Raw genomic sequence first — 26,609 nt, 5'->3', positions numbered from 1 at the left:
CGGTTCAAGAAAGTCCGGAGGTCGGACTCCTCGCCTCAACCGGCATTGCCAGCCGCTCTTGACACACGCTGGCTAGACACATGCGAAGGCGACGGATGGTGCAAGGTATTTTCACGACCCTTGCGGTGGTACGAACCGCCCCGTGAGGTGTGGGAACCTCCCGTGTGATGACGATCAGGGGTATTCTGATGGTGGTGACGAGAATCGCCTCGCTTAGCATTTTTGCTCGGGTTCACTTGCGACGTGGCATGGGACAGCTCGGGATTTACTTTTTCACCGAGTCTCAGCTTTGCTAGCACCCTATTCCGGGCGCGGTTCGTGTTCGCTGGCCCTTTGGAGCCCGTAGGCTTGCTTTTCACCACTTGCTTACCCTTGCGTCTGCGCGCTGCAGTGCTTGCAGCACGGGCTATTTCCCTTTGTCGCACTTTCGCGCGACCTGCAGGCGTTTTTGGGGGTTGCACTCCCCCAACTGTTCTAGATGGCACGCCTTGGTCCAAACGGTCCAACCTTTGGTTGACCGTCTAGAGAGTATTGTCGAACCTCTCCAGGTAGCTTCTGATGGCGGGGTCAAGCTGTGAAGTTGCTGCGATATCCACCACAGCGTTTTGCAGGGCTAAAAGTATCCTGGAAGAGGTATCCCCCTGGTTCAGGGGGACTCCCTCAACGTCCCGAATAGCTTGCTCAGGCTCAGGTTGGCGGGCCATTTGTTGCTGTAGGACCGATAGGTTAGAGATTTTCCCGATGAAGGATGAACACTGAATCGGCCCTCCTTCTAGCGCCAAACTGTTGATGCGCGATTTTGACACCAACTAATCGACACGTGTGTAACGTTGAATGGACAAGAGGCACACGTGAATATTAAGAGAAAAATAGTAAATGCAATGGAAAACTTTTTAAATGGTTCGGATGCTAAGGTAGTAAGTCCTACGTCCACTGGTTTTATATTAATGTGGTGGGCCAGGTCGTTGTAACGAACTGACTTACAAAGTGACTTATGACTTGCTGCAAGTGAATAATAAGGAATACAAGAGAGAATAAGCTGTTTTCAATCCCCAAATGAGCGAATCCCCTCAAAGGGAAAGTCTTCTCCTTTTTATAGGGGGATGAGCATGGGCAATCATCATGAAATCCGTCGGTTGGTGTGAATGTCAGGGTAAATAATCCTTTATGTCATTTAGCTCACCTTCCAACCCCGATTTTGCGTGATTTGGAGCAGGAAATGGACACGTGGGTTCCTCACAGCACCTGACGGGCCTGTCATCCACCCACCATTCTGATAGTTGCAGGTCGTTTCTCTTCCTCACGTGACCCCACGTCAGCCCTCGGTTTCCAGGCATAACATTATCAATTGAAAACAACCTTTTGTTATTAATATTTTAAATTTGTGTTGGAGAAAAATATAGATATTATCAACTGGTACTCCCCCAAAACCAAAGTCATTCTACTCACAATTTGCAGCTGCCAAATCCCTCCTCTCACAACATTGTTAGCCTTGCAAGTGGTGCGCGGCTGGCCAAGGCCCCTGTTTAATTTTTTTTTTAAATTATAAAATAATAAATCTTTTAATTATTATTATGCTATATAAATTTACTTTTCAACTAAAAATATTTTAAAGTTGTATAAAATTATACCCTTATAAAATGTTAAATCTAACTATCTTTAATAACATTTTATCCCTTTTTAAAACTATTTTGGAACTTGTTTTCTTTTTCTTATAGTTTGTAAAACATTATCCCTCAATTGATAGCAGTCCCTTTATTTTTACTAGAAATTGTGCCTAACAAGTGATCCTTCTTATGATTAGAAACCAGATCACAAATTCAAAATTATTTAACATGATTTGGTAGCTAATGAGCAAAAAATCAGTTCAAAAAGGACAAAACTAAGTTAGTTACCATTAAATTTAAGAGGGAGAATGACAAAAATGGACACCTTTTTACTATACACACCAAAAACAGGCTAGCTTTTAAAACATGTTTAGTTTTCATAGGTTAGTAGCGTCTTTTATGAAATTAATTTGACTAGTAAATTAAAGAATCATACGCAATTACCCTTTGTTCTTCTCATAGTTAATTTAAACCAATTTCAATGGTTCCATATTTAAAATTTATTTCTATTATATTATAATGCAATTCATGGTATTGTCGTATTTATAATATTAAAATTCAACTACAATATGATGTTTCAAATCTATTTTAAAATTTTGTAAGTGAGTTTGGAATTAAATTTGAAAACATTTCAACAGTATATTAACTAATTTTATTTAATTATTAATTTCTTATACAATAATTTATTAATTGGGAACCTATCTTTAATATTTCATCATCCAAATTAACTATTAATTATTAATTGCCAAGGCCTGTGGGTAATTTATTATTGTTTTTTTAGTTTTCTCTTGGTTTTTTGTATTTTTTAATTATTATAAAACTAATAGAGAAAATAAATGTCCAAAGTCCAACTTATAGTTAGGATGGGCCGGTTTTGGATGTTAAAAAAGATAAAATTGACATTTCATACCAAAAGGAAAGATTAAACAAGAATATTTCAAAAATAGAAGATAAAACTAGAAAAACTTAAAAAAGAGCTAAACTTTTGGGTTTGGCCTATGACTTTTGAGCCAGTAACTAAACTTTTGTTTTAAGTATATAATTGAAAAGCTAATTGGAGTTTGTTTTTTATGGATCTGTAGATTAATCACGATTTGGAGGTACTTGAATTAAGGAATGGTGGGAAAAGGATTACATGGCAAAGTCAATCTAAAGCTCTTACGATCGAAGGTGATGAGTTAGCAAATAATCCACTCCAACTCTTTCAAAGATTTGAAAATATGAATAAGCTCAAACTATTTGGATGTGATCAATACGAAGAGCTATTCTTTCCAAATCTTCCAAATCTTGAAGTTCTAAATGTACAGGGCTGTAGCAAATTGATGTATCTAGCGTCATCCTCAACTTCTTTTCAGAATCTTAAAGTTTTGAGAGTCGACAATTGCCATGAGTTGATGAAGTTAATAACACCTTCAACAGCTAGAAGCCTCCAGACTCTACAACGCCTTGAAATAATGGATTGTGAGGTTTTAGAGGAGATTGTTGCGGAAGAAGAAGGAGCAAAAGTTGTTGTTAATTTTGCCTTTCCGCAGGTTACCTATTTGCAGCTTGAGAAATTGCCAAAACTTACAGCTTTCTATCCTGGAATACATACTTGTGAATTGCCAATGTTAGAAAGGTTGGTGATCAAAGAATGTGAAAAATTCACTTCAAAATATCTAAGCTTCCAAGAAAATTCATTTCATATCCCAGAGCCAAAATCCCTCTGCTTGGAGCATAAGGTACAAGTCTCTTGTTTACTTCTTTATTAAAAAAGAAAAAAAAAACCTTCATTTTATATATATTACATAAATTAGAACTTAATAATGTAATTTTTAACATCTTTTTTTTTTTTTTTAACAAAAATTTAGAAAAAAATAAATAAAAATTAATGGTCAATTGGATTTTGACAATTTTGTTACTGGAGTCTTGTCAATTAAACTTGTTAAAGCACTATGTTTAAATCATCCAATATAATTCTAGAAATTATCAAATATTTACTAGAAATTATCAATATGATTTTATTTTTGGATATTATCAATTGGAAGACAATCTTTTGTTATTAATATTTTTAGTTTGTATTGGAGAAGATATAGATATTATCATTGGTACTTCCCCAAAACCAAAGTCATTGTACTCACAATCTGCAGCTGCCAAATCCCTCCTCTCACAACATGCCTGGCTTGCAAGTGGTGCGGGGCTAGCCAAGGCCCTTGCTTAATTTACTTTTTTTTTTTTTTTATAAAATTTTTTTTTTTTATATTTTTTTATTATTATAAAAATAATAAATCTTTTAATTATTATTAGTTTATATAAATTTACTTTCCAACTAAAAATATTTTAAAGTTGTATAAAATTATACCCTTACAAAATGTTAAATCTAACTATCTCTAATAACATTTTGTCCCTTCTTAAAACTATTTTGGAGCTTGTCTTCTTTTTCTTATAGTTTCTTAAAACATTATCCCTCTCACAGTGATCCTTCTTATGATTGGAAACTATATCACAAATTCAAAATTATTTAACAAGATAAGCAAAAAATTAGTTCAAAGAGGACAAAATTACATTAGTTACCATTAAATTTAAGAGGGAGATAATGTAAAAGAGTCCGGCCAACATAAGAGAAGAAGCAAATCATATGTAAGAGAGAGAAAATTACGTTAGTTCTCAGGCCCAACTAACAAGCCCAAAATCTAAAAGAATCCAACCAACATAAGAGAAGAAGCAAATCTTTAAAATGATATAATGTCAAGGAGATTTGGGGTGACTGTGACTGTACATAAATTTAATAGACAATAAGAGGAGATGTATACTGTAGTTTTCCAAGTTAGTGGCGCCTGAGTAGCTTTTTGGTTTCAAGGGGTGTAATTGGTAAAATCACATAAATGAAACATTTGCTACCAAATTTGATTCACGGTAGCCCTTTGAAGAAAAATCTAAATTCATTTAAATAAAAATAAAATTCATTTGAAAAGCATGTTTCTATTTTCTATTTTAAACAAAAACAAAAAAGTATGTTCAATCTGTAGTTTACAAAAATAGTTTTTGAATGCAATTTTTAATGTTGATTTTTAATTTTAAATATTAATAAAATATAATTTACTAGTTTTAAAATAGATTGTAGTTGATTTGTCAAAATTTGATTGGGTTCGGCCTATGACTTTTGAACCAATAACTAAACTTTTATTTTAAGTATATAATTATAAAGCTAATTGGATTTTGTTTTATGATGGATTTGTAGATCAACCATGATTTGGAGGTGTTTGATATAACAATTGGCTGGAAAAAGATTATATGGCAGAGTCAATCTAAAGCTCTTAAGATCTCATGTGATAATAACTTAACAAATATTCCACTTGGACTCCTTCAAAGATTTGAAAATCTGAAAAAGCTTGGACTATATGGATGTGATCAATACAAAGAGCTATTCTTTCCAAATCTTGAAGTTTTATGTGTACATGGATGTGGAAACTTGATGAAGGTAATAACACCTTCAACAGCTAGAAACTTGATGCAATTGAGAGCAATGAGAGTAGAGAATTGTGGAATGTTGATTGAAATAGTTAAAAATGATGGAGAAGGAGATGCAACATCGAGTATTGAAATTGTTTTTGATAATTTGAAGAAGTTGTCACTTTTAGGGTTAGAAAGTCTTACATGCTTTTGTTCTGGGAATTACTCTTTCAATTTCCCATCTTTGGAAGAGCTAAATATAGGAGATAGTCCCAATATGAAGACTTTCTCTCAAGGAATTTTAAGCATACCAATGTTATACAAAGTTAATTATATGGGCTTGGATATGTATGAAGATTATGGGGAGATAATAAGGAAAGTAGAGATTAGTGGTATAGTTAATTATATGGGCTTGGATATGTATGAAGATTATGGGGAGATAATAAGGAAAGTAGAGATTGAAGGGAATGAGCTTAATAGAACCATTCAACAAGTACACAAAAAAGAGGTACATGTATTCCATTAATTAGTTTAAATATTTATTTTATAATAATATTATGTTTTTAGCGTTAATTATAATAAACTGTTTTTTTTTAAAGTTAGTTTGTGTATAAGTATTGTAATGCAAATTTTGCGTTAGAATAAAATTCACATATTTCCTTTCAGCATTGGAAGCTTTAATCTAGTGTTATGCAACACTAGGTTTGTCCTAGCATAAGGCTCGTCAAAAAGTCAATTTGTTCCAGTGGCTGGGCTAATTCCGTGTGTCATGTTCTTGTTTTTAACTATCATATTTTACAAATCAACATTAATTAGAGGTATCAATTTCAGCCCTCAGGTTAACTTTTTTTATTCTGATTCAAGGGTTATAGGTGGCCCGATAAAGTAATTGGACTAATTACATGGTAATTGTAAAGGAAAAAAAAAAGGTTAAATGAATATCTTTTTTTGCTTATATATATATATAATTATTATATGTTTTTAAGGGAAACATTAATTTTAATTTGATTGACATGATTTTGATTTTTCTTTAGGTTGACTTCAATTTGGAGGAATTGACATTAAATGGAAGGGACATCATGTCGATTTGGGAAGGAGAATTTCAAGAGAGCTTTGGCAAAGTAAAAACTCTTGAATTGATTAATGATGCATATGCAAATATTCCAATTCAAATCCTTCATAAATTGAACAGTCTTGAAAAACTCTTACTGAAAGTGAGTTCATATGAAGAGATATTCTCATTTGAAGAGGATAAGGAACACATTGGAACACTCACAAAATTAAAACATTTAGAATTGTTTGGACTTTTAGATTTAAAGTGCATTTGGAAACAAGACTCTCGATTAAACTCAATTCTTCAAAATCTTGATAGACTGGAGGTGAAATATTGTCACAAATTGACTACTCTGTTGCCATCTTTAGCATCTTTTGAAAATCTGAAGATTTTGAACGTAAGCTATTGCAATGAGATGCAAAATTTAATGTCATCCTCAACAGCCAAAAGTCTGGTGCTACTAGAACTGTTGAGTATAACTCATTGTGAAATGATCATGGAAGTAGTAGCAAATGAGGGAGATGTAGAGAAAGATGAAATTGTTTTTGAGAAATTGAAGGCGTTGTACTTATATAATTCAGAAAGTCTCACATGTTTCTGTTTTGGGAATTACACCTTAAAATTTCCATTCTTGGAACGTTTATATGTGAGTGGATGCTCCAAGATGAAGACTTTCTCTAGAGGAGGCTTAAGCATGCCAAGGTTAAAGATCTTGAACTTTAAATATTGTTCGGAGAGTGACATCGATACAACCGTACAACAATTACAAAATGGTAAGTATTCATTTACTTAACAATTTACTTTTTCCATAGACTTCTTCGTTTTCATTCATTGAATTAATACTAGTTATGCTCAATAATCTTTATTATTGATTTTGTCTTTAATTAAAATCCTCTAAGTGAATCAATTATAAATTATCAAGTATATATAGAGAAGCTATAATATTACAATTTATGTTTCTTTAAAGTTAATTTATACATGTTTTTGAAGTAATCGTTGAGGAAATTTCTCATTTTCTTGTTTAATTGATAAATTATTTATAAATTTAGAGCTTAAAATAACATTCTACACAGTTTTTGCTTCTAATATTAATTTGTTCTTCTTTATGATTACAGATTGTTCAGATTTCTGTGAAAGATTCGAAGGAGAAGATCCAGAGTTTTAGTTAGATAGGAAACTATAATATTCATCAACACACAGCAATCATATGGTAAGTGTATGACATTTAGATGAGTTGGCATTTCTTTTTAAACATAAATCAAAAGAATATATATAATAAGTTGACTATGCAACTATAGCATTTCTCTTTCACATATACTATTATTATTTTCTTGAAAAATAAAAGATTATTAAAAATATTTTCTTAATATTTATTAATTTATTTAATTCTAAAGTTAGTGTAAAACAAATAAACTCAAATATCCGGCTGCGAAGGCCTTATTTGGGGGCGGCAAACCGGTCAACGGCTTGGCTACTCAAGGTCCAGCCGAATCTTTGCTTGAGCTGCGCGGTTTGGTCGGATTTTCGCCTCAGCCGTGCGGCATGGCCACACATTGTCAAGCCAGATCTTGGCCTCAGATGATGTCACCACCTCCCATAACCTGGTATTGTGCTGAATTTTTTTTCCTTTGGGCACATGAAATGATGAAGCTAATCCTTCAATGACGTTTCCTATACTGGTTTATTCTAGGTATTTTAATATGAAGACGATGAATGTTCATGGAGCCTTTTGTAAGATTTTGTTTACTCTGTAGCCATAGGAATTGTTTACCCAAAGCAATTTATTAGCTCTATGGTTTGAAGAGTATATTTAAAGGGAAAGTAATAGACTTCTGATTCATTATGCCAATATACTAAACCCATTGAAGTGATCATCAGGACATATTAAAAATTAATGGTATTGCCATTCATTAAGAAGGAAGTAGTTTTGTTTTCATATGTAGAGTTTTAACCCATATATGCATAATAATGTTCCATTTTTTTCCTTCATGTTATCAGGAAGGATCGAGCAAAGGCTATTGAGATTCTTGACTAGGACCTTAAGGTTTTTGCATCCTTCAATTAAGAACATTTCAAGGAGATTTACCCAGCTTCTTACACTTGATAACTTTAGTTGATTTAGGTGACTACTCCACCATTCTTTTTAATTGGTATGGTATGCCATGAAAATTTTTGGTTGATTTTTTCTGCTGGCACTTCGTGATCCAGCAAAATGAACAGCTTTCCAAGTATGGAGACACAAAATCGGTTTGTAATATTATGCTTGTAGAACTTAATAAGTTAATTGAAGCAAACCCCCTGTTTTGTGACAGGCTTACATTCCTAGCCTTCAACAGTTCACAACTGAGGACATTAATAAACCCGAGGTTTGCTGCAGCGAGGTTTTTTGGTAAAAGCAAAACCTACAGAATGCATTTTACAAATATTTATTTGTATTGGTATATTATATATTAGTTGATTTCTACTTTGGGTTTGCGCTTTTGCTCTTATATTTGTAAGGTGATTGATATCATTTACACTTGCAGATGATATAACCTCCTCTTGATAGACTTATTTTCTAGAACTCACTTTAAAAAAAAAAAAAAAATGAGTTTAAATTGGCAGCATCAACATTGCAAGAATCCTTGTCCAAACCCTGATATTAGAACACTCTTCACTGATCATTGTTGCAACCCTATGGCTAATGGAGCTAGTCCTTCTCCTACAAACAGCCCGGCTTGTGGGACCAATTCCTAAGGCTGGTGCATTTCGCCTATTGGTGCTCATGGTGTGAGTATTTTGCATCCATCTGCCATATAAAACATTGGTTGCATACTCAAATAATAATTGTAATGATTCTTACTGTGCAGCCATTTCAGAGTGTTGTTTCCCCATCTCCAGGTGCTATTGCTGGTTGGATGTCAAACAATAGTCCTTCCTTACCTCACCCTGCTGTGGCAGCAGGGCCCCCCATCTTGTGCAGTCTTCTAGTGCAGGTAAGGACGTTTGTAATTGTGTAGTTTGCATTGTTTTTCTCCCTCTTTAGGCTTAATATATTAGGTTGAATTACTCTAGTCTTTTATTATTTATTTATATTGGGATGTCTATAGCTGCATTCTTGAAACATCCAAGGACGCCTACAGGTATGAATGGGATGGATTGTCAATCAGAGTATTCAATGCATTTGATGAAGCGTATCTGCACTGGCCAGTCTGATGCTGTCTGGATGAGTGACATAATCTATTGTTTTTTCAAGCTTGATAGCTGCTATAAATTTCTAAATGGCTCTTATATCTGCTGGTTGTAACAATTCTCTTGTTCCTTTCTCACCTCTTATTATCTTTTGGTTTTCTAGGTGTCTTTTGCTGGTGTAGCACATACTACCAATGTATATTCTCAAGATAACCTTACTAAAGCTGTTGTGCGAACCCTTAATCAAGGATCTAATGTCATGAGCATGGACTTCCATCCACAGCAGCAAGATATTCTTCTTGGTATAAAATTAGAAAAAAAAACCACTGTTTAATGACTGGTCACTGAAAAATTTATAAAACTTTTTCCAGAGATTATTTATTATTGATTGAAATTTCTGTTCTTTGGACTGTAGTGGGGACAAATGTTGGTGACATTAGCCTTTGGGAGGGGGTTCTGGGGATTGGCACACAAGTGAAAGCTCTGTGCGTACCTGATTCTATAGCACCAAGCATGGTAAGTGGTAAAGAATTCAAGTATTTGCATTTTATTTTAGTTAGGAAGAAACCCCTCTGCTTCTATAGTACTGGATATTTTCTTTGTGGTTATTTACTGCCCTTTGTGTGCCTATGCTCATATATGAAATATTTTACTATTATAAAGCTATGCAAATCATATGAACTATATTTTTCATTAATATACCAACCGTATATTCTAAAGAATTAGATGCATAATGCCAGGAACTCTGGAATGTTAAGTCAAATGCTGGAATGCCAGTTTAAACCTGCTCATCTGATGTGCTAACCTTTCTTTTGAATTTTTCCTTTCTTTTTTTGAATATCCTGACATGCCTCTGAGGATGATGGTATGTGACTGCCAATTCACATGGTAATGCCACCTCAGTTGTGAAGTTAGGGCATAATGCACCCTCTCTGCATGGCAGTGCTTGTTTCATGGATTAACAAAGTAGGAGAGGACTGGCGAAATAAATTTAAACTACATGACTTCTTACAAATAGACACAGAAGAAGAAACAATATCAAATTCATCAAAAGCTTAATACCAATCAATGTATAAATAGCCAAATAAAACATTAGGCATAAATGATGTGAAATACATTGGTAATTTCCCCTGCATTTAGGCCTGGGATACACCAACTCTGGTCTAGCTCTATTGGCCCTTACCGCCAGCACTGTTCACAAGCTTTGGAAATGGCAACGTAGTGAAAGGAATCCCTCAGGGCAGGTTTATTGCTTTCCATTTGTAAATTTCTTTTGTTTTTATACTTTGACCTTTTTAATGTCAGTTGCAAACTCGCCAGGCTACTGCATACGTAGTGCTGCAATGTGGCAACCTCCCAGTGGAACACTTATGACCAATGACATAAATGATAATAAACCAGTTGAAGATGTCTGCTGCATGCATCGTTTTATCCAAAAATGATTCTTACGTTATGTCTACCTCTGGTGGAAAAGTTTCCTTATTCAACATGATGACATTCAAGGTAAGTTATTGCACCTCTCCAAATTTGAAGTCTGTATTTCATAAATGTTCAACAATATTTGCTTGAGATAATGCTTTTGCAATATTTTGAGATTCCACATGACTGAATAAGATTGCTTACTATGTCTTAGGTCATGACGATGTTTATGCCCCCACCTCCGGCAGCTACCTATTTGGCATTCCATCCTCAAGATAATAATATTATTGCCATTGGGATGGAGGATTCTACCATTCAGATATACAATATCAGAGTTGATGAGGTGAAGTTTCTCACTTGATCTGTTGTTTTCTTTACTTAATTTCTGAAGCTAGTTTTATGTATACCTGGTCAAAGGATATGTTCAACTGACTTTTGCTCCATTTATAGCTAGTGTTAATTTATAGTTGATTATGATGATATTTTGAGATTGTTAATGTAAATTTGATTCTGGTTTGGTTGAATCATTACCTATTCCATACAGTCTGATTTATGCTTCTTAGCAGAGTTCATTGGAGGGAAAGTCTTATTGTTACCTTCTTGTTTTAAGGAATTGATGGTTAGTATAATTCCATAAGGACTATTGAAATCATTTTTTTTTCTAAAAATTAAACACATCATCTTCCTGAACAAACACAGATGCAACAAAAGTACAAAAAGGCGAACATGAGTCCATCACAATAGAAAAAACTTAAGTATAGCTATTTTAATAATTTAATCAATAGCTCTCTTGATTATCTAAAGCTTATTGTGTGACATATAATGAGGAAGCATAACTAATGTTGGATGTTGTTGGCAGGTCAAAACCAAACTTAAGGGTCACGAAAATCAAATCAAAGGGCTTGCATTTTCCCAAACTTTAAATGCATTGGTGTCTTCAGGGGCTGATGCTCAGGTTAGTGCCTGACTAATATAAAATTTAATATGTTAATGTTTATGGCTATTAGTTGTTCTTAATAATGTTTAATTGGGATGCTATAATTTTTTTTGCCAAGAGTAAGAAACCTAGAACATTTGGACCATTAAGGGTTTGCTCTATGAACTTTTGCTTATCTGGGGAGCAAATTACTTTATATGAAATCGAAATTACAATTTGAGATTGATCTTAAGCCATTTAGTGTAACCAATGCCTGCATACATGAGCCTTTTCTTTGGTAAAATTTCAAAACATAGTTGAATTACAATGTAAATATAGTCTTCTTGGATGTTACCTTCTCAGCAATAGGTGTTGACAAGTGCTCAAATATAAACTGTCGTTTGAATAGGTGAAGTCGAAGAATTGAATTGTTTTGAGGGGATCTCTAATGTGAAGATCTTTCCATGGAAATGCTCTTTTAGAATTATTTTTGAACATGAATCTGGTTATTTGGGTAGTGTCATAGCTTGAATACCATTATTGAGCTCTTGGCTATAAGCTGAAGCTTTTGATATGGTTTTTGGATCAAGTGGTTACTCAACATGAATACATGATATCATGCTAAGTGAGCCAAGTAATTTGAGTTCAAATCCCTTAGCAATCTTAATTCAAAAAAGTTATATAGGATTTACAAGTGAAAACAAGAATAGAAAATATTCTACTTCCAGCGTAGCTAATCCCTTACTACACTGAAAAGAATAGTCAATCATACAAATGAGGAAATACTCTAATTTACTACAAGTTTCAAACATGGCTTCCCCCAGTCACTTCTAAATGCTATTGAATTTCAATCAGGGTCCCAAAAATCAAGTTGAAGCTTTTTCTTCTTTGTTATCTCTGGGTTTTTGATTTCCGCTACTTAATAATTTATTTATATTCAATTAATTTGATGCAGCTATGTATGTGGAGTACTGGTAAATGGGAGAAGCTGAAATCAAGGTTCATACAAGCACCAACTGGCCGTCAATCCCCTTTGGTTGGAGAAACTAAAGTCCAGTTTCATAATGATCAAACACATCTTTTGGTGGTTCATGATAGCCAAACTTCCATTTATGACAGCAAGCTTGAATGTTCACGTTCAGTAAGTTTTGCTTCCATGTCATCATGTTGTAGTTTTTCTTCAGTTCTCTCATTCTTAAGTAAACTTACCGACCATAATCGTATTTCTAATACTGTGGAAGCACAGCATCACAATAATTAAGGTCAATGAGACGCCAAATCACATATTGTTGTTTGCATAAAAGATTTAGTTATATAGCCTATTATCATCATTGTACTAATTCCACGGTGACTCGTTAGAGTAAAATTTCCTACTTCAATGGTTTTTTATGGATAGTATGTTATAAACCTTGGCCTAGTGCGTGGCTTATTGTTCTAAGCTCATTTTTGGAAGATTTATTGATGGTGCTGCATACATGTATACTTCAGTTATTCTATATAAACCAGTTCAGATGTTTCAAGGCATTTTTTTGTATATTTCATTGTATCATAATGTGGAAGCCCGTAAAATCCATCACTCATTGACAATATATATTCTGCAGCAGCAACACTCCCACCTATGCTTTTGTCATAGCAGCTCATCGATCCGAGCCTAATCAGATCGCTCTTGGCATGAGTGACATGAGTGACAGAGCAGTGCATGTAGTCGAGCCTATGGATGCAGAGCTGAAGTGGGGTGGCACGCCCTACCAAGACAACGGCTCCCCCCCTTCTAATTTGTCAAATCCTTCTTGAGTGGCAACCATTCGTCTAAACCTTTAAAAAATATAAAAAATGGTCAACCATTCGACAAAAAGAATTGTAAGTTCATGTAGAAAAATTAGGAGTACAAATTAACCCACCATTAAATTAACTTGTACATAAATACACAGGGCGATGAGCGTACAGATGACCCTTATCCTTAAAATAAGATTTATCATCCATAATTCGCAGTGTACTAGTTTACACTTCATTTGAATCCACTCAGTATTTCTTTTTGTAAGGTTAGGAGCAAAAACAGAGGAAAATGACGAAGAAGAAGAGAGTTTTCTGGAAAAAATTCTGTTGTATTTCTGATAACAAGTACAAGCTACAATGACACCTTTTATAGGCTGCTTTAAGCTGAACAGTAACTAACACCTAACAGCAGTAACCATTTCTTTAACAAACTAACATAACCTTAAACAGACTTCTAACAATGCTTAACATCTTCCCTCAAACTAAATCAGGAAAGATTATTATATTTTTCTTGCTACTATCTTCCCTCAAACTAAATTGGGATTTGTTGCACTTTTACCATCATTTTCCCGCAAACAGAATAGTGTAGCATTGTGCATCTTCATTTATCAATATCTTCTTTCAGTATGCAAACTGATCACAGACATAAGCTATGGTCCACCAAACTGACTTTCACCCAAAAAACACAAGAGTTGTAGGTTCTTTTTTTACAGATTTCCACCTTAAGGTAATGTTGTTTCTTTTATTTTAATAGGTTCCCAACTTTTCATTGTAGCATGACACATGTTAGCATGCTAAATTCTGCTAGCGCTCTTTTTGGCAGAAGATAGACTCATTTTAGCAAAAAAAACGACTCATGTTAATAGTGTCCAAACTGATGGTTTTCAGCTTTTTTCGGCCGATTTCGAAGTCTAAAATCACTTCCAAGACTACCATTGGACTCTCCACAACCTCCTCTATAAAACTCATACATTCACTTATAGACTTCACTTACCATTTCTAACTACCTCTATCATTCACTAAAGGTGTTAGTTTAAGGGTGAGAATTTAGAATAAATACAATTAGGGATATCAACTTGGGATTTTGCTAAAACTCGGGTGAAAATATGTCATTTACTCTTACTTTAAACCTGTCGAGATTTGTCCTAAACCAGATAAACCACCTTGGTATTGATATTAACTTAAAACCCCCTATGGTTAGGTGAACGTTAATATTTTTTATGTTCGTTTTAATAAAACAGGGGCAAAAGAGTAAATCGCTAATAAATTTTATAGTTAAACATACATTCAAGTTTCTGATTGAATTAATTTCACAGATTAAATCATGTGGGTCCTCTGATATTTGGATTTGTACTAATTTCTAAATATCAACAAGCTTTAGTTAACAGCAAAATGTGGGAAATTTTCATATATCTGCGGCCGTGGCAAGTGCACACATACAAAAAGGGAGCTGAAAGAGTTGGTAAACTTACTGTCGAAATTCTTAATGGGAAAAAACGATGCAGCAATCACTTTTGCTCACTTTTTTTTTTCTTTGTGTCTGCAATGGTTGTTCCCTGTTTTTTTATTTGGTAATGATGTTACGTGGGTATAAGAAAGGTTGAAAGTTGTTGCAAGAGGAGAGTTTAAAAAAGCATAGAAGGTGTTTGATGAAAAGCCCGAATGGTATTTTTAATTTGTGCGAGTATGGTTGCGGTAAGCAGCTTCCTGGTTGTGGTGGTTGAGGTATTGTTGTGGGGGAGAGTTGGGTGTTTTAGGAGAATGATTCTACGACACTGAGAGGGTGTTCCATGGCTTATACAGGGGAGGAGGGTTTGGGGCATGATAGGGTAGTTGCTGGGCATGTTAATGCAGAAGGGGAGTGTTTTGGATGGGAAGACGAGGACTTATGCTTAGGCTTAGAGTTTAAATTACAATGATAGATACCTAATCTTTTTTAGCATATTCCATTTTAAAAATAATTTGATGAAAGAAATATTTTATGTCTTCATCAATGGCGGACTTATGCTTAGGCTTAGAGCCGCCATAGCCACCCCATATCCCACTAAAAGTTTAAAATATATATATATATATATATGAATATTAATTTCACCATTTGAAATTAAATATATACCTTTGTCTGGTCCTATTTATTTATCAAATTTTATCTTTTAGTACACAAATGTCACTTACTAATTTGACCAATGGTCTTGATCATTATTCTCCTGATTTCTAACACAACTTGATTAATACAATCATCAATATTCAATACAAATTAGATATATATTTTCTTATTTATGCTTTTGTTAATTATTATTATTATTATTATTATTTGTATTCAAATAAAAAATACAACCTTAAAAACCTGTTTAAAATGTCAAATAACAAATGACTGCAACAGTCTCTGATAATACCATCTTATTTGGTTTTGAAGTAATTATGTAAAGGAGACAAGGGTATAAAAGTCAAGAAATTGGATGAAAGGTCAGCTTTCAAAAGCTCCTAATGTTTTGGTCATTTTATTTGACCCGTAAAGTATTTAAATAGTTTAAAGAGTATAACGGCATTAGTTGGTTTGTTGCTCACAAGGTTTTGTATTTTTTCCGTTTGAATTGGCCCATACATTTAAGCTCGAGTTATTTTATTTTATTAATTTTTTTGAGTTCTTTTACGTTATGTTACTAGTCTCACATTTCAAATTGTATTATCGGTTTTCATAATATTTTATTAAGTATGACACTAATATCTTATATTTTACACCATCATATTATTACCTGACATATTAACCAATCTCATATTTAAGTAAACTAGTTCTACGTTTAATATTATTTTCATTCAATATATCAAACTCGCAACTCCTAGATTACTAATTGAAATCAAATTAAATCTTAATTTTATTTAACATGAATATCAACTAAAGAAAATTGTTAACTATGTTAATTATCTAATTGTCCTTGCAATTGTATTTTTCTCGATTCATTACCTTCAATTTCGATTAGCTTGTGGTGAAAATTATGATTTTTGAAGCTTGAGGGATTCAATAACGATGACAGATCTTGTCCTGCTTCCTTTAAAACAGGCAAAGGTGAAGACTCATCTACTTTGGTAATTAAAACAATCCAACTCAGACTCTTTTTTGCAAAATAGAATTAATCAATATATTGTCGGTTGTCTTCTTCAATATCAGAATCTATGTTTGGTCATGTAGCAAAGTGATGAACTTAATTAATTTGATATTTGAATTACACTTGAGCGTCATTTTGTTATAGAATCCAAGGCTACAACTATGCATCTTAGGAACATCTCAGTAAAGTTAGATTGTTGCTTTCAAAGTTTTGTTTTGTTTTGTTTTTTTTTTTTTTTTTTTTGTTTTTTGTTTTTTGGTTGAATAAAATGAGTACTTATAAGAGTTGTTGTAATTGAGGACATCTATTAAGCTTCATAAAGAAGAAGAAGATGAGCTGAGAAGAAGAGAGAGAATGAAGAATAAACTGCTTTCTTTATTAGTAGTCGAATAAAATAGAAGCAGACTATATATAGTCACTATTACAATGGATTAGTTATAACATAAAATGTAATTAGTGAAACTAACTAACTAACTAATCTGTAACTAATCTGAAGATTAACAACTAATCAGTATTTACAATATTTACACACCCTAATACTCCCCCACAAGGTGGCTGGTAAATGTCTTTTAAAGCCATCTTGGACAACAAAGAAAAAAACTGAGTAGAGGGAAGGGGTTTAGTAAACAGGTCAGCCAATTGGTATTGAGAACGAATGGGCAACAATTTAAGAACTCCCGAAGCAACTCTTTCACGAACAAAATGGCAATCTATTTCGATATGCTTAGTGCGTTCATGAAAGGTTGGATTAGAGGCAATATGTATCGCAGGTTGATTGTCACAATATGGCAAAGCAGGAGAAGCAACTGTGACTTGAAAATCTTAAAGAAGTTGCTGCAACCAGATGAGCTCATTGGCAGTAGAGGAAAGAGCTCGATACTCAGCTTCAGCTGATGATGAAGCTGAGTATCGAGAGATGGTGGTATGCTTTTTGGCCTTCCAAGAGACTAAAGAATCTCCAATAAAGATGCAAAAACCTGTAACGGAGCGACGAGAATCAGGACATGATCCCCAATCAGCATCAGAGAATGCTTTAAGCTGTAAGGAAGAATGAGATGAAAACAGCAACCCTTGGCCAAAACTGTTCTTGAGATAACGAAGTAGATGATGCACCGCCTTAAGATGAGGAAGGCGAGGTTGGGCCAAGAATTGAGTGAGCTTGTGAACTACAAAAGTGATATCTGGGTGAGACAAAGTGAGGTAAAGAAGTTTCCCAACAAGCCGTCTATAGTGTGTAATATCAGAAAGCATTTCACCTTCAGTAGCAGTCAATATGAGTTTTGGATCCATGGGAACAGCAGTGGGTTTACAAGCCAAGTAACCAGAGTCCTCAAGCAATTGTAAGGTGTAATGACGTTGAGAAAGTGCAATACCCTGTTTGGATTGAGCAATCTCAAGACCAAGGAAGTACTTGAGACCACAAAGATCTTTTAGCTTAAACTGTGTATGCAGAAACTGTTTGAGCTCATCAATAGCTTGAGGTGAAGGACTAGTAAGGATGATATCATCCACATAAACGAGAAGAGCAATAAACAAGGACCCATGACTCTTTGTAAAGAGAGAATAATCGGACTTGGAGTGAAGAAAGCCAAACTTGATCAAGGCTTGAGAAAATTTTGAATACCATTGTCTCGAGACTTGCTTGAGACCATAAATTAACTTGTGAAGCTTACATATGAGTTTTCCTTGAGATGGAAAATACTCCCCCTATCTAGGATAGCCTAGAGGGAGATCCATATAGACTTTCTCAAAAAGATCGCCATTTAAAAAAGCTTTATTGACATCGAGTTGGGCTAGATGCCAATTATTGGAGGCAACAAGGGCAAGAAGAACCTTTACAGTCACTAATTTTGCTACTAGAGAAAAAGTGTCAATAAAGTCCAAACCTTCTTGTTGTGTATAGCCTTTAGCTACCAAACGAGCCTTATGTCGCTCAATAGATCCATCCGATTTAAGTTTGATCTTATAAATCCATTTGCAGCCAATGTTATATTTGTCATAAGGAAGAGAAGTGACAGTCCAGGTGTTATTTTCCTCCATAACTTTTAACTCTTCATGCATAGCCAATCTCCATTCAAGAAACTTCAAGGCTTAGTGATAGTATTGAGGCTCAACCTGAGAAGATACACTGAGCACAAACTGCCTGTGGAAATCCGAAAGGCCATGATAAGATATATAGTTAGAGATTGGATAATATGCAGAAGCGGAAGCAGGAGTAGAAGAACCAGCAAGCCAATTGTAGTGGTAATCCTTCAAGTAATGAGGTTGATGAATCATGCTGGTAGATTTGCGAAGAACAACACCAGCAGATGAAGAAGCAGTTGCTGGAGTATCATTTACTGGAATATTAGCTGCTAAAGTAGAAGTATCACCAGAGGGAACAAGTGGATCATGAACAGGTGAGGAATCAAGATCTGGAATAAAAGGAGCCTGTAATGAAGAATGGGGCAGAACTAAATTTGGAAACAGACCAGGAACTTGATCGGAACTAGTAACAGCATGAAAAGGAAACACTTCCTCATAAAACACCGCATCGCGGGAAAGAAACACTTGTTTGGTTTCTACATCATAGAACTTATAACCTTTCACACCAGGCGGATAACCAAGGAAAGCACAAACTCGAGCACGAGGTTGGAACTTGGTTCGATGAGCAGCTAAGGTGGAAACAAATGCTAAACAGCCAAAGACTCAAAAAGCAGTGTAATCAGGAGCTGTTTTGTATAGCAACTGAAAAGGTGTGCTGTGTCTCAATAGTGGGGAAGGAGTTCTGTTAATCAAGAAAGCCGTCGTAAGAACACAATCTGTCCAAAAAGAAACTGGAATCCTGGATTGAAAAAACAATGATTGAGCCACATTCAATAAGTGTTGATGTTTGCGCTCTACAACTGAGTTTTTTTTAGGCTTTTCAACACATGAAAACTGATGCAAACACCCCGATCTTGAAAAAACTCAGCAAAAGATAACTCAGGTGCATTATCAGCTCAAAACACCTTGATTTTGGCATTAAACTGAGTTGAAACCATGTTGAAAAACTTTGGTATCACAGAGACAGCATCAGAATTATTCTTCAACAAATACACCCAAGTGAACCGAGTGCAATCATCAACAAGAGTCAAGAAAAACTGATGACCAGTATAAGAAACAGTTGGATATGGCCCCCAAATATCACAGTGCACAAGATCAAAAGGAAATTTGGACAAATGATTATTTGATTCAAAAGGTAGCCTTCTTTGCTTAGCAAGAGGGCAAATATAACAAGGATCCACCTTATGTAATCTAGTTACATCACATTTCAACTGATCTTTCAAAGAATCAAGTCTCTTAAAAGAAATATGTCCTAATCTGTTATGCCAAATGTGAGCAGAAACATTATTGACAAAAGCATTGGAATTAGAATTCAAACAACGAACATTAAGAATATAGAGATCTTGAACTTTGTCACCCCTGCCAATCATCCTCTTGGTGGATAGATCCTGGATAACAAAGCAGTCAGGGAGAAAACTCACTGTAAGGGCAGATCCAGTTACTAAAGCACTGACTGAGATCAAGTTGAATTTGAATTGAGGAACAAACAGTACATCCTTAAGCACAAGATCAGAATGCAATTTAACATCACCAGCAAAATGAACCAAAATCTGAGAATGATTTGGCAAAGTAACTGTCGTGTGATGAATAGAATGCAGGGAAACAAAAGCACCAGCTTGTGAACAAATATGTCGAGTAGCTCCTGAGTCTACAATCCAGAATTGATTGGAGGAAAATAAAGGACTCAGAGAGACAGAGAAGCAAATACCTGCTAGACAGTTGGTTTGAGCAGGATCAGGAGCATTGGTGACCTTTGCTGAGCTACTCAAATGTGTAGAAAGCATGGACATTAGCTGCTGATATTGATCAGAGTTCAGATTCTGTACAAAACCTCCAAAAGAATTAGAGTGATCTGATTTATTATCAGTAGTAGAGACTTGATGAGCAGCTGCATTATAATTGTTGTTAGATCTGAATTTATAGCCAGGAGGATATCCATGTATCTTGTAGCAACGATCCACAGTATGTCCAAGAATCTTGCAATGTGTGCAATAAGGCCTATCTCTTTTCTGATTCTTAGGAGCAGTGAAATGAGAATTCTGAGAATTTTGAGAACTGGGACCACCAGACTTAGCTACATCTGTTTTAACAGCAAATGCCATTGTGCCAATAGAATTGCTCGAATCAGAGGAAGGATTGGTTCTCCTTTGCTGTTCCTCTTGAACAATAAGAGAGAAAACATGATTAATAGGAGGCATCGGATCCATGAGAAGCAACTGACCACGAACTTGAGAGAAAGAATCATCAAGTCCCATTAAGAAAGACATTATGTACTCCGTTTGATGATGATTGTTAAGATTTTTAACTCCATCACAAGTGCACTTTCCACAAGAACAATTAGGCCGGTAATTACTCAGTTCTTCCCATATAGTTTTCAGCTTTGTGAAGTAAATGCTAACAGAACTCTGTTCTTGACGCAGATTCATCAATTCACGTTTAAGCTGAAAAATTCTAAGTCCATTCCTCTGCTGAAAACGATCCTTAAGATCTAGCCAAATCTCTCGGGCAGAAGAAGCAAAAATAATACTGGCAGAAATTTCCTTTGAAACCGAATTTAAGATCCAAGATATAACAATATTGTTATTGCGAGTCCAGGAATTAAGTAGATTATTGTCAGTACCTTTAGGTTCAGAAATAGAGCCATCAACAAATCCCACTTTGTTCTTCACAGATAGGGCAATCAACATCGCACGACTCCAACTAGTGTAATTCTCATCAGTGAGCTGTTGCGAGACAAGCACTTGCCCAGGGCTGTCAGAATGATGAAGATAGTAAGGATTGGAAGGTTCATCAATGGCAGAATGATTCGAAGTTGTACGCTCTTCAGAATTGGAATCATCAGCATTCGAGGACAGAGTAGCCATATTGACGAAGGCAAGAACAATCAGCGTAGAAAGGAAGAAAAAAAACGAGCAGATTTGCAGCGGATCAAATATGCTCTGATACCATATTAAGCTTCGTGAAGAAGAAGAAGATGAGCTAAGAGAAGAGAGAGAGAATGAAGAATAAACTGCTTTCTTTATTATTAGTCAACTAAAATAGAAGCAGACAAGCAGACTATATATAGTCACTATTACAATGGATTAGTTATAACATAAAATGTAATTAGTGAAGCTAACTAACTAACTAATCTATAACTAATCTGAAGATTAACAACTAATCAGTATTTACAATATTTACACACCCTAATACCAGGATAGCAAGAGAGAACGGTTCCAGTTTTCAAGACTGGCTTTCCATATGATAAGAGCATGTGCTTCTTCACTAGAATCAGAAGCAACATCGAGTAAAGAATGTGACACAGCAAACAGGACCAGCAAGACAAGTTGGAACTCCATTGTTATGTTATTTACTGTGTGGTGAAGATCAACTTTGTGAGTTTTAAACTCACTTTTTAGTTTGAAAAGTCAAAGAAGATGGCTGAGTTCTTCGCTTTATTTACGGAAGCTTACCTAACATGAGGCTGTATAGCTATTTGTTTATCCATTAGTAAGATTATTTGTTTACCCATTAGTAAGATTTGAGGGTGCGCATTGGTAAAGGTAGAACCGAAACCGGCAGGTATTCATCCGCCGGTTTCGGGTAGGAACTAAAACTGGTTTCATTAGGGTCCAATCCTACTTCTGGAAAATTAGAAAAGGGAATTCCCAGATCTGGTTCCAGTTTCTACACTGTTGGATATGGAATTGAAACCAAAACTACAATCGAGGTCTTGTAGCTGGGTAGGAATTATAGTTGAATTGTAATTTTTTTAAACTATTGGAAGTGTATTTATAATTTTTTAAAAATATGAGTAATTGAAATTAACCAACGTACCAAGAATCAGAACGAAACTTATGTTTCAGGCTCCAGTTCTAGTTCCTTAAAAAAATGTTAAGTACTTGGAACCATAATTGTCAAATCGCATATCGTATCGTGTATCGAAAATCTAATTTTTCGAATCGTGAATCGCGTATTGTAAGATACGCCTTTCTGAAAAAAATTAATAAAATAATAAAACAACATTCACATCTTATAATGTATACAAAATGACCATTTTACCTTTTTATTGATAAAAAATCCTTTTAAGGGTAGAATTACATACCTCATAGCATCGAAACGCTGACGCGGGGTTTTACAAATGCACACAATTATGATTTACATGATATAGTAGAATATTCTTTTTATTGATAATTAAACATTATTACAAAGAGTCAATTCTACAATAATTGATTGGCTCTAGGACATCTACTCTAACACTACACTAAAAAATTCAACAAACTGATTGATGAAAATAAATCACAAACAAAGAGAACCTGATCAAAATGAACTCTAAAAAATTTAGAGCTGCAATGGAAGATCAATATATCTGGCCTAAAAGAAACACAAGGAAGAAGATGATCAATTTATATCCTTGCACTTTTTCATCTCCACCATACAAGCCATTTTTCAGTAAGAAGCCGTAGATCACGCTTTTGAAAGAGTGACACCTATAAAGTGACAAAGCAATGCAAATACCATGCATAAACATAAAACTTGATAATGAAGAAAGAAGAGTGCTACCTGTACTGGGAAACAAAATGTTTGCACATAAGAAAAACGCGCCCACATAGTTTGTTCATTCACAATCAAAGAAAACAAAGAATATGAGTGCACATTCATAGGATACTACCACATATGCAAACCAACAAAGAATTCACAATTGTGCGTAAGTATAAACATGCAACAAAGTTCATAAGTCGACAATAAGACTTTACAGTTTTAAACATGTAAAATATAAAAGTATTCAACAAAGACATATATGTCAAAAATAAAGAAATTTATTATTGTAGGGAGTCTTTTGTATTAAAAAAAATCAAGAAATTACAACAAATATAAAATTACAATAAACAAAATAATAACCTACTACACTTGCTAAATGCAGATTGCTTCAAAAGCTAGCAAACTAGGGGTGTAACCAAGAATTGTTTTTAGGCTGCGGTATAATTTTATTTTTTCTGGCAAACCTCAAGGGGTCCATTTGGTTTAGGGTCATATGAGATTACTGAGTGTAATCTTTGTTTAATTTTCAAGATTCTCTTGCTTGATTTGCAAGTAATAAGATATTACCGATATCTTTTATCAAAAATAGTGTTTACTGTTGGTAATATAGAGAGTAATAAGATTACCACCCAGGTGTTGTTAAAAGATTACTGAGGTAATCTAATTCTATTACCTGTTTTGCCCTTAATTAAATACCATTTCGAACACAATTTCCTTCAAATGTCTACCATAACCAATTACCCAAACCCCTACATTTAAGAATTTAACTAAAACTCCCCAGCCACAAAAAATTTTAAAAGTTAACAAAATACCCCCAACCACCTAAGACCACCGCCAACCGTTGACAGCAATCGTCGTAATGGTGCATAACCATCGGAATCTGGCCGGTTGTGCGCCGATAAGGCCGTTTTTGGCCATGGATCACAGATCCATGGGCAGAAACGGCCACAGATCTGACCATGAAACAGCCACAGATCTGGCCGTTTCAATAGAAACAGCCAAATTTGGCCATTTTTGCCCATGCATCATAGATCCATTGCCGAAAACGACCTTACTGGCACACAACCGACCAGATTCCGCCGGTCGTGCGCCATTACGGCAACTACCAATGGTGGTGGCTTGTTGTCGGTAATGGCTTGGGGTGGGTGAGAGTGATTTTGGTACAAATTAAAGTTTTATATGGCTGAGGTATTTTAGCAAAATTTCAAATGTAGGAGGCAAAAGAAATTATTCAAAAATTAATAATAAAAATAATATTACATTGATATTTAAAAAGGGAGGGCAATTTAGTAACTATATAACATATCCACCCATTTATCATCTCAACCAAACATATTATTATAACATACTCACTAATTTATTCCAACCAACCAATCATATTTTCCTAAATATTCTCAATAATCTTTAAGGTAATCTATCTTTCCATTAATATAACATTCCCTATAATAAAACATTATATGAACCAAAGACGCCCAAAGATTCAAAGAAATTTCATTAATAGAAAAAGTATATAATGGCAGTAAGAGGCAGCATAATCAAACTTACCCATCAAATTTTATATAAAAAGGACAAGCAAAGTTATAAGTAGACATGTAATGCAAATACAACAAAATACTTTTGAAGTTATACCTAAATAGATTATTTTTTCTGATTTGAGTGATTATTTGTTTGACATTATCAACTACAATAATAAAATATAAGAAAATCAAATATTACTTCTTATCTTATAAATAAAAAATTAAAAAAAAATATACCTAAACTAATTGGAAAAGAAACTTAAAACAATTAATTCAATCTAAACTAATTTTCACCAATTTATTTCACAAGCATTTAATTATCAAAATTGTCTAAACACATCTCAATATAATAAATCATCAATTGAAGAAAATATAATAACTTTGTATCTCAAATATAAGAAAATCAAACAATATTTCATATCTCAAAAACAAAAACAAAAAATTCAATTCAAAACAAATATATAATAAACTTAAAACATTACTCAAATATTATTGAAATTTGAACAATTATCTTAAAGTTCAAGCTATTTGGTCTTTCAGAAAGGAAATTAATACAATACAAAAATCAAAATTGACTTTTATGTGACAAATTCTTTTTAGAGTTAAGAGAGAGAGAATAAGGAGAAAAGAGGAAAAAAATCAGGTAGAAAGTGAAAGAAAGATCAAAGAAAACTGAAGGGTTATACTGCAATTAACTTTTTACAATATTTTAGGACATATATAAAATAAATTATAACTGTAAGGGGTATTTTAAAACTTTGGAAAAAAAATTCAAAAATCTAACGCGATCTACCCAATTAATTGTTTGAAATGAATTCCGAAATATAAGATATGAAATTAAGACTTAAGAGGTGTCATCGCGGCGTCAACCATTTATAAGCATTTAATTCTTGATAATAAAGCTAACCTCATAATGGAGGTTGTTTCTTGTCAATAATTTAATTATTGGACCGAAACGTAGGTGGCTGTTTGTGGTTATGTAAAGGAAGTATTTGATATATTATTAATGGTAGCAAGTAGAACATTTAAGCTACTGCCATGCACTGGAGACATTAAGGCTCATGGCCCTACTTTTAAAACTCAACCACTTTTGATCTCTTTTTTTTTTTCTTAATTTCTCTTTACATTGCAAAAGAATATATTTATATTCATTCTCTTCTCATATATTATAACATTCCAATCATATACGCGTATTGTATTATATGTGAACAAATAATTTTGATAAGACCCTGATGACAGGCTTACAAAGATGGACAACTTACGCAGTAAGGGAAAATAAGGTTCACAATTCGAGAGTTTGTGGAAGTAATGGGAAGAAGATGAGTTTGAATTAAATGAACCTGATTATGATAATTGAGGGTCATAATGTTAGAGTTAGTGGAAGCAGTAGGGAACAGAAGAGTGTAAATTATGTTGAACCCTTGTATGTCTTGACGTGTCAAAACCAATCAAAAGAATATTTAAGAATTAACAATATGCAAGGGTATGATTTAAGTTGTTGAAGTGGAAGCCTGAGAACAGTATCGTTTTGAGTAAGTAGAACGACGTCGTTTCATACAAGCTATCAGATGAATCCTGACCGCAGATTACTCTTCAGATCCAACGGCCAAAATCCTGCCACCAAGTCAACCATATATAAGCTCAACTTTTTCGTTCTAAAGAGGAAGAATCATTGTTGTCTTCTTTGCGTGATTGAGGAGTTAGGGTTTGTAAAAGGGTTTTCACTATTGCTTTGTGTAATCGGTTAGATTAGAGTGATTACGGGTTTAATCATTCTGGTGAGGGTGTTGTTCTCTCGGGTTAGAGTTACCAAGTGAGTTTCTCTAAGGGCTAATTACGGGATATTTTGTATCAGGGTGAGTGATTCTATGTTGGTTGGTTTTGAGGTGTTGGAATCGTGATTCTTGAGGTAATAGTAAGTGCAGCGAGCTCATCTCTTTCTCGAGCTCAACATGGGTGTAGCTTATCCTATAAAGATAAGTGAACCACGGTAAATCTCCGTGTTCT

General features: G+C 34.3%; 1 protein-coding gene across 1 annotated transcript; it reads left to right on the top strand.

Moving 5' to 3' along the window:
* The first annotated feature begins 558 nt into the window (after window positions 1-558).
* LOC116141685 lies at window positions 559-12,860 on the top strand. The gene is given in 22 exon segments (XM_031427160.1): window positions 559-633; window positions 2,690-3,328; window positions 4,828-5,547; window positions 6,074-6,657; window positions 8,092-8,176; window positions 8,178-8,206; window positions 8,301-8,459; window positions 8,685-8,808; window positions 8,810-8,840; window positions 8,843-8,862; window positions 8,943-9,042; window positions 9,045-9,068; window positions 9,183-9,292; window positions 9,428-9,566; window positions 9,680-9,868; window positions 10,390-10,508; window positions 10,585-10,606; window positions 10,609-10,673; window positions 10,675-10,767; window positions 10,898-11,026; window positions 11,543-11,638; window positions 12,555-12,860. Coding segments are annotated over 22 exon segments (3,858 nt in total).
* The last annotated feature ends 13,749 nt before the right edge of the window (window positions 12,861-26,609 follow it).

Source organism: Pistacia vera, unplaced genomic scaffold (assembly GCF_008641045.1).
Source record: "Pistacia vera cultivar Batoury unplaced genomic scaffold, PisVer_v2 Contig40, whole genome shotgun sequence".
NCBI classification, from domain to species: Eukaryota; Viridiplantae; Streptophyta; class Magnoliopsida; order Sapindales; family Anacardiaceae; genus Pistacia; species Pistacia vera.
The sequence above is the reverse complement of the archived record's forward strand: the minus strand, read 5'-3'. Positions and strand labels throughout refer to the sequence as shown.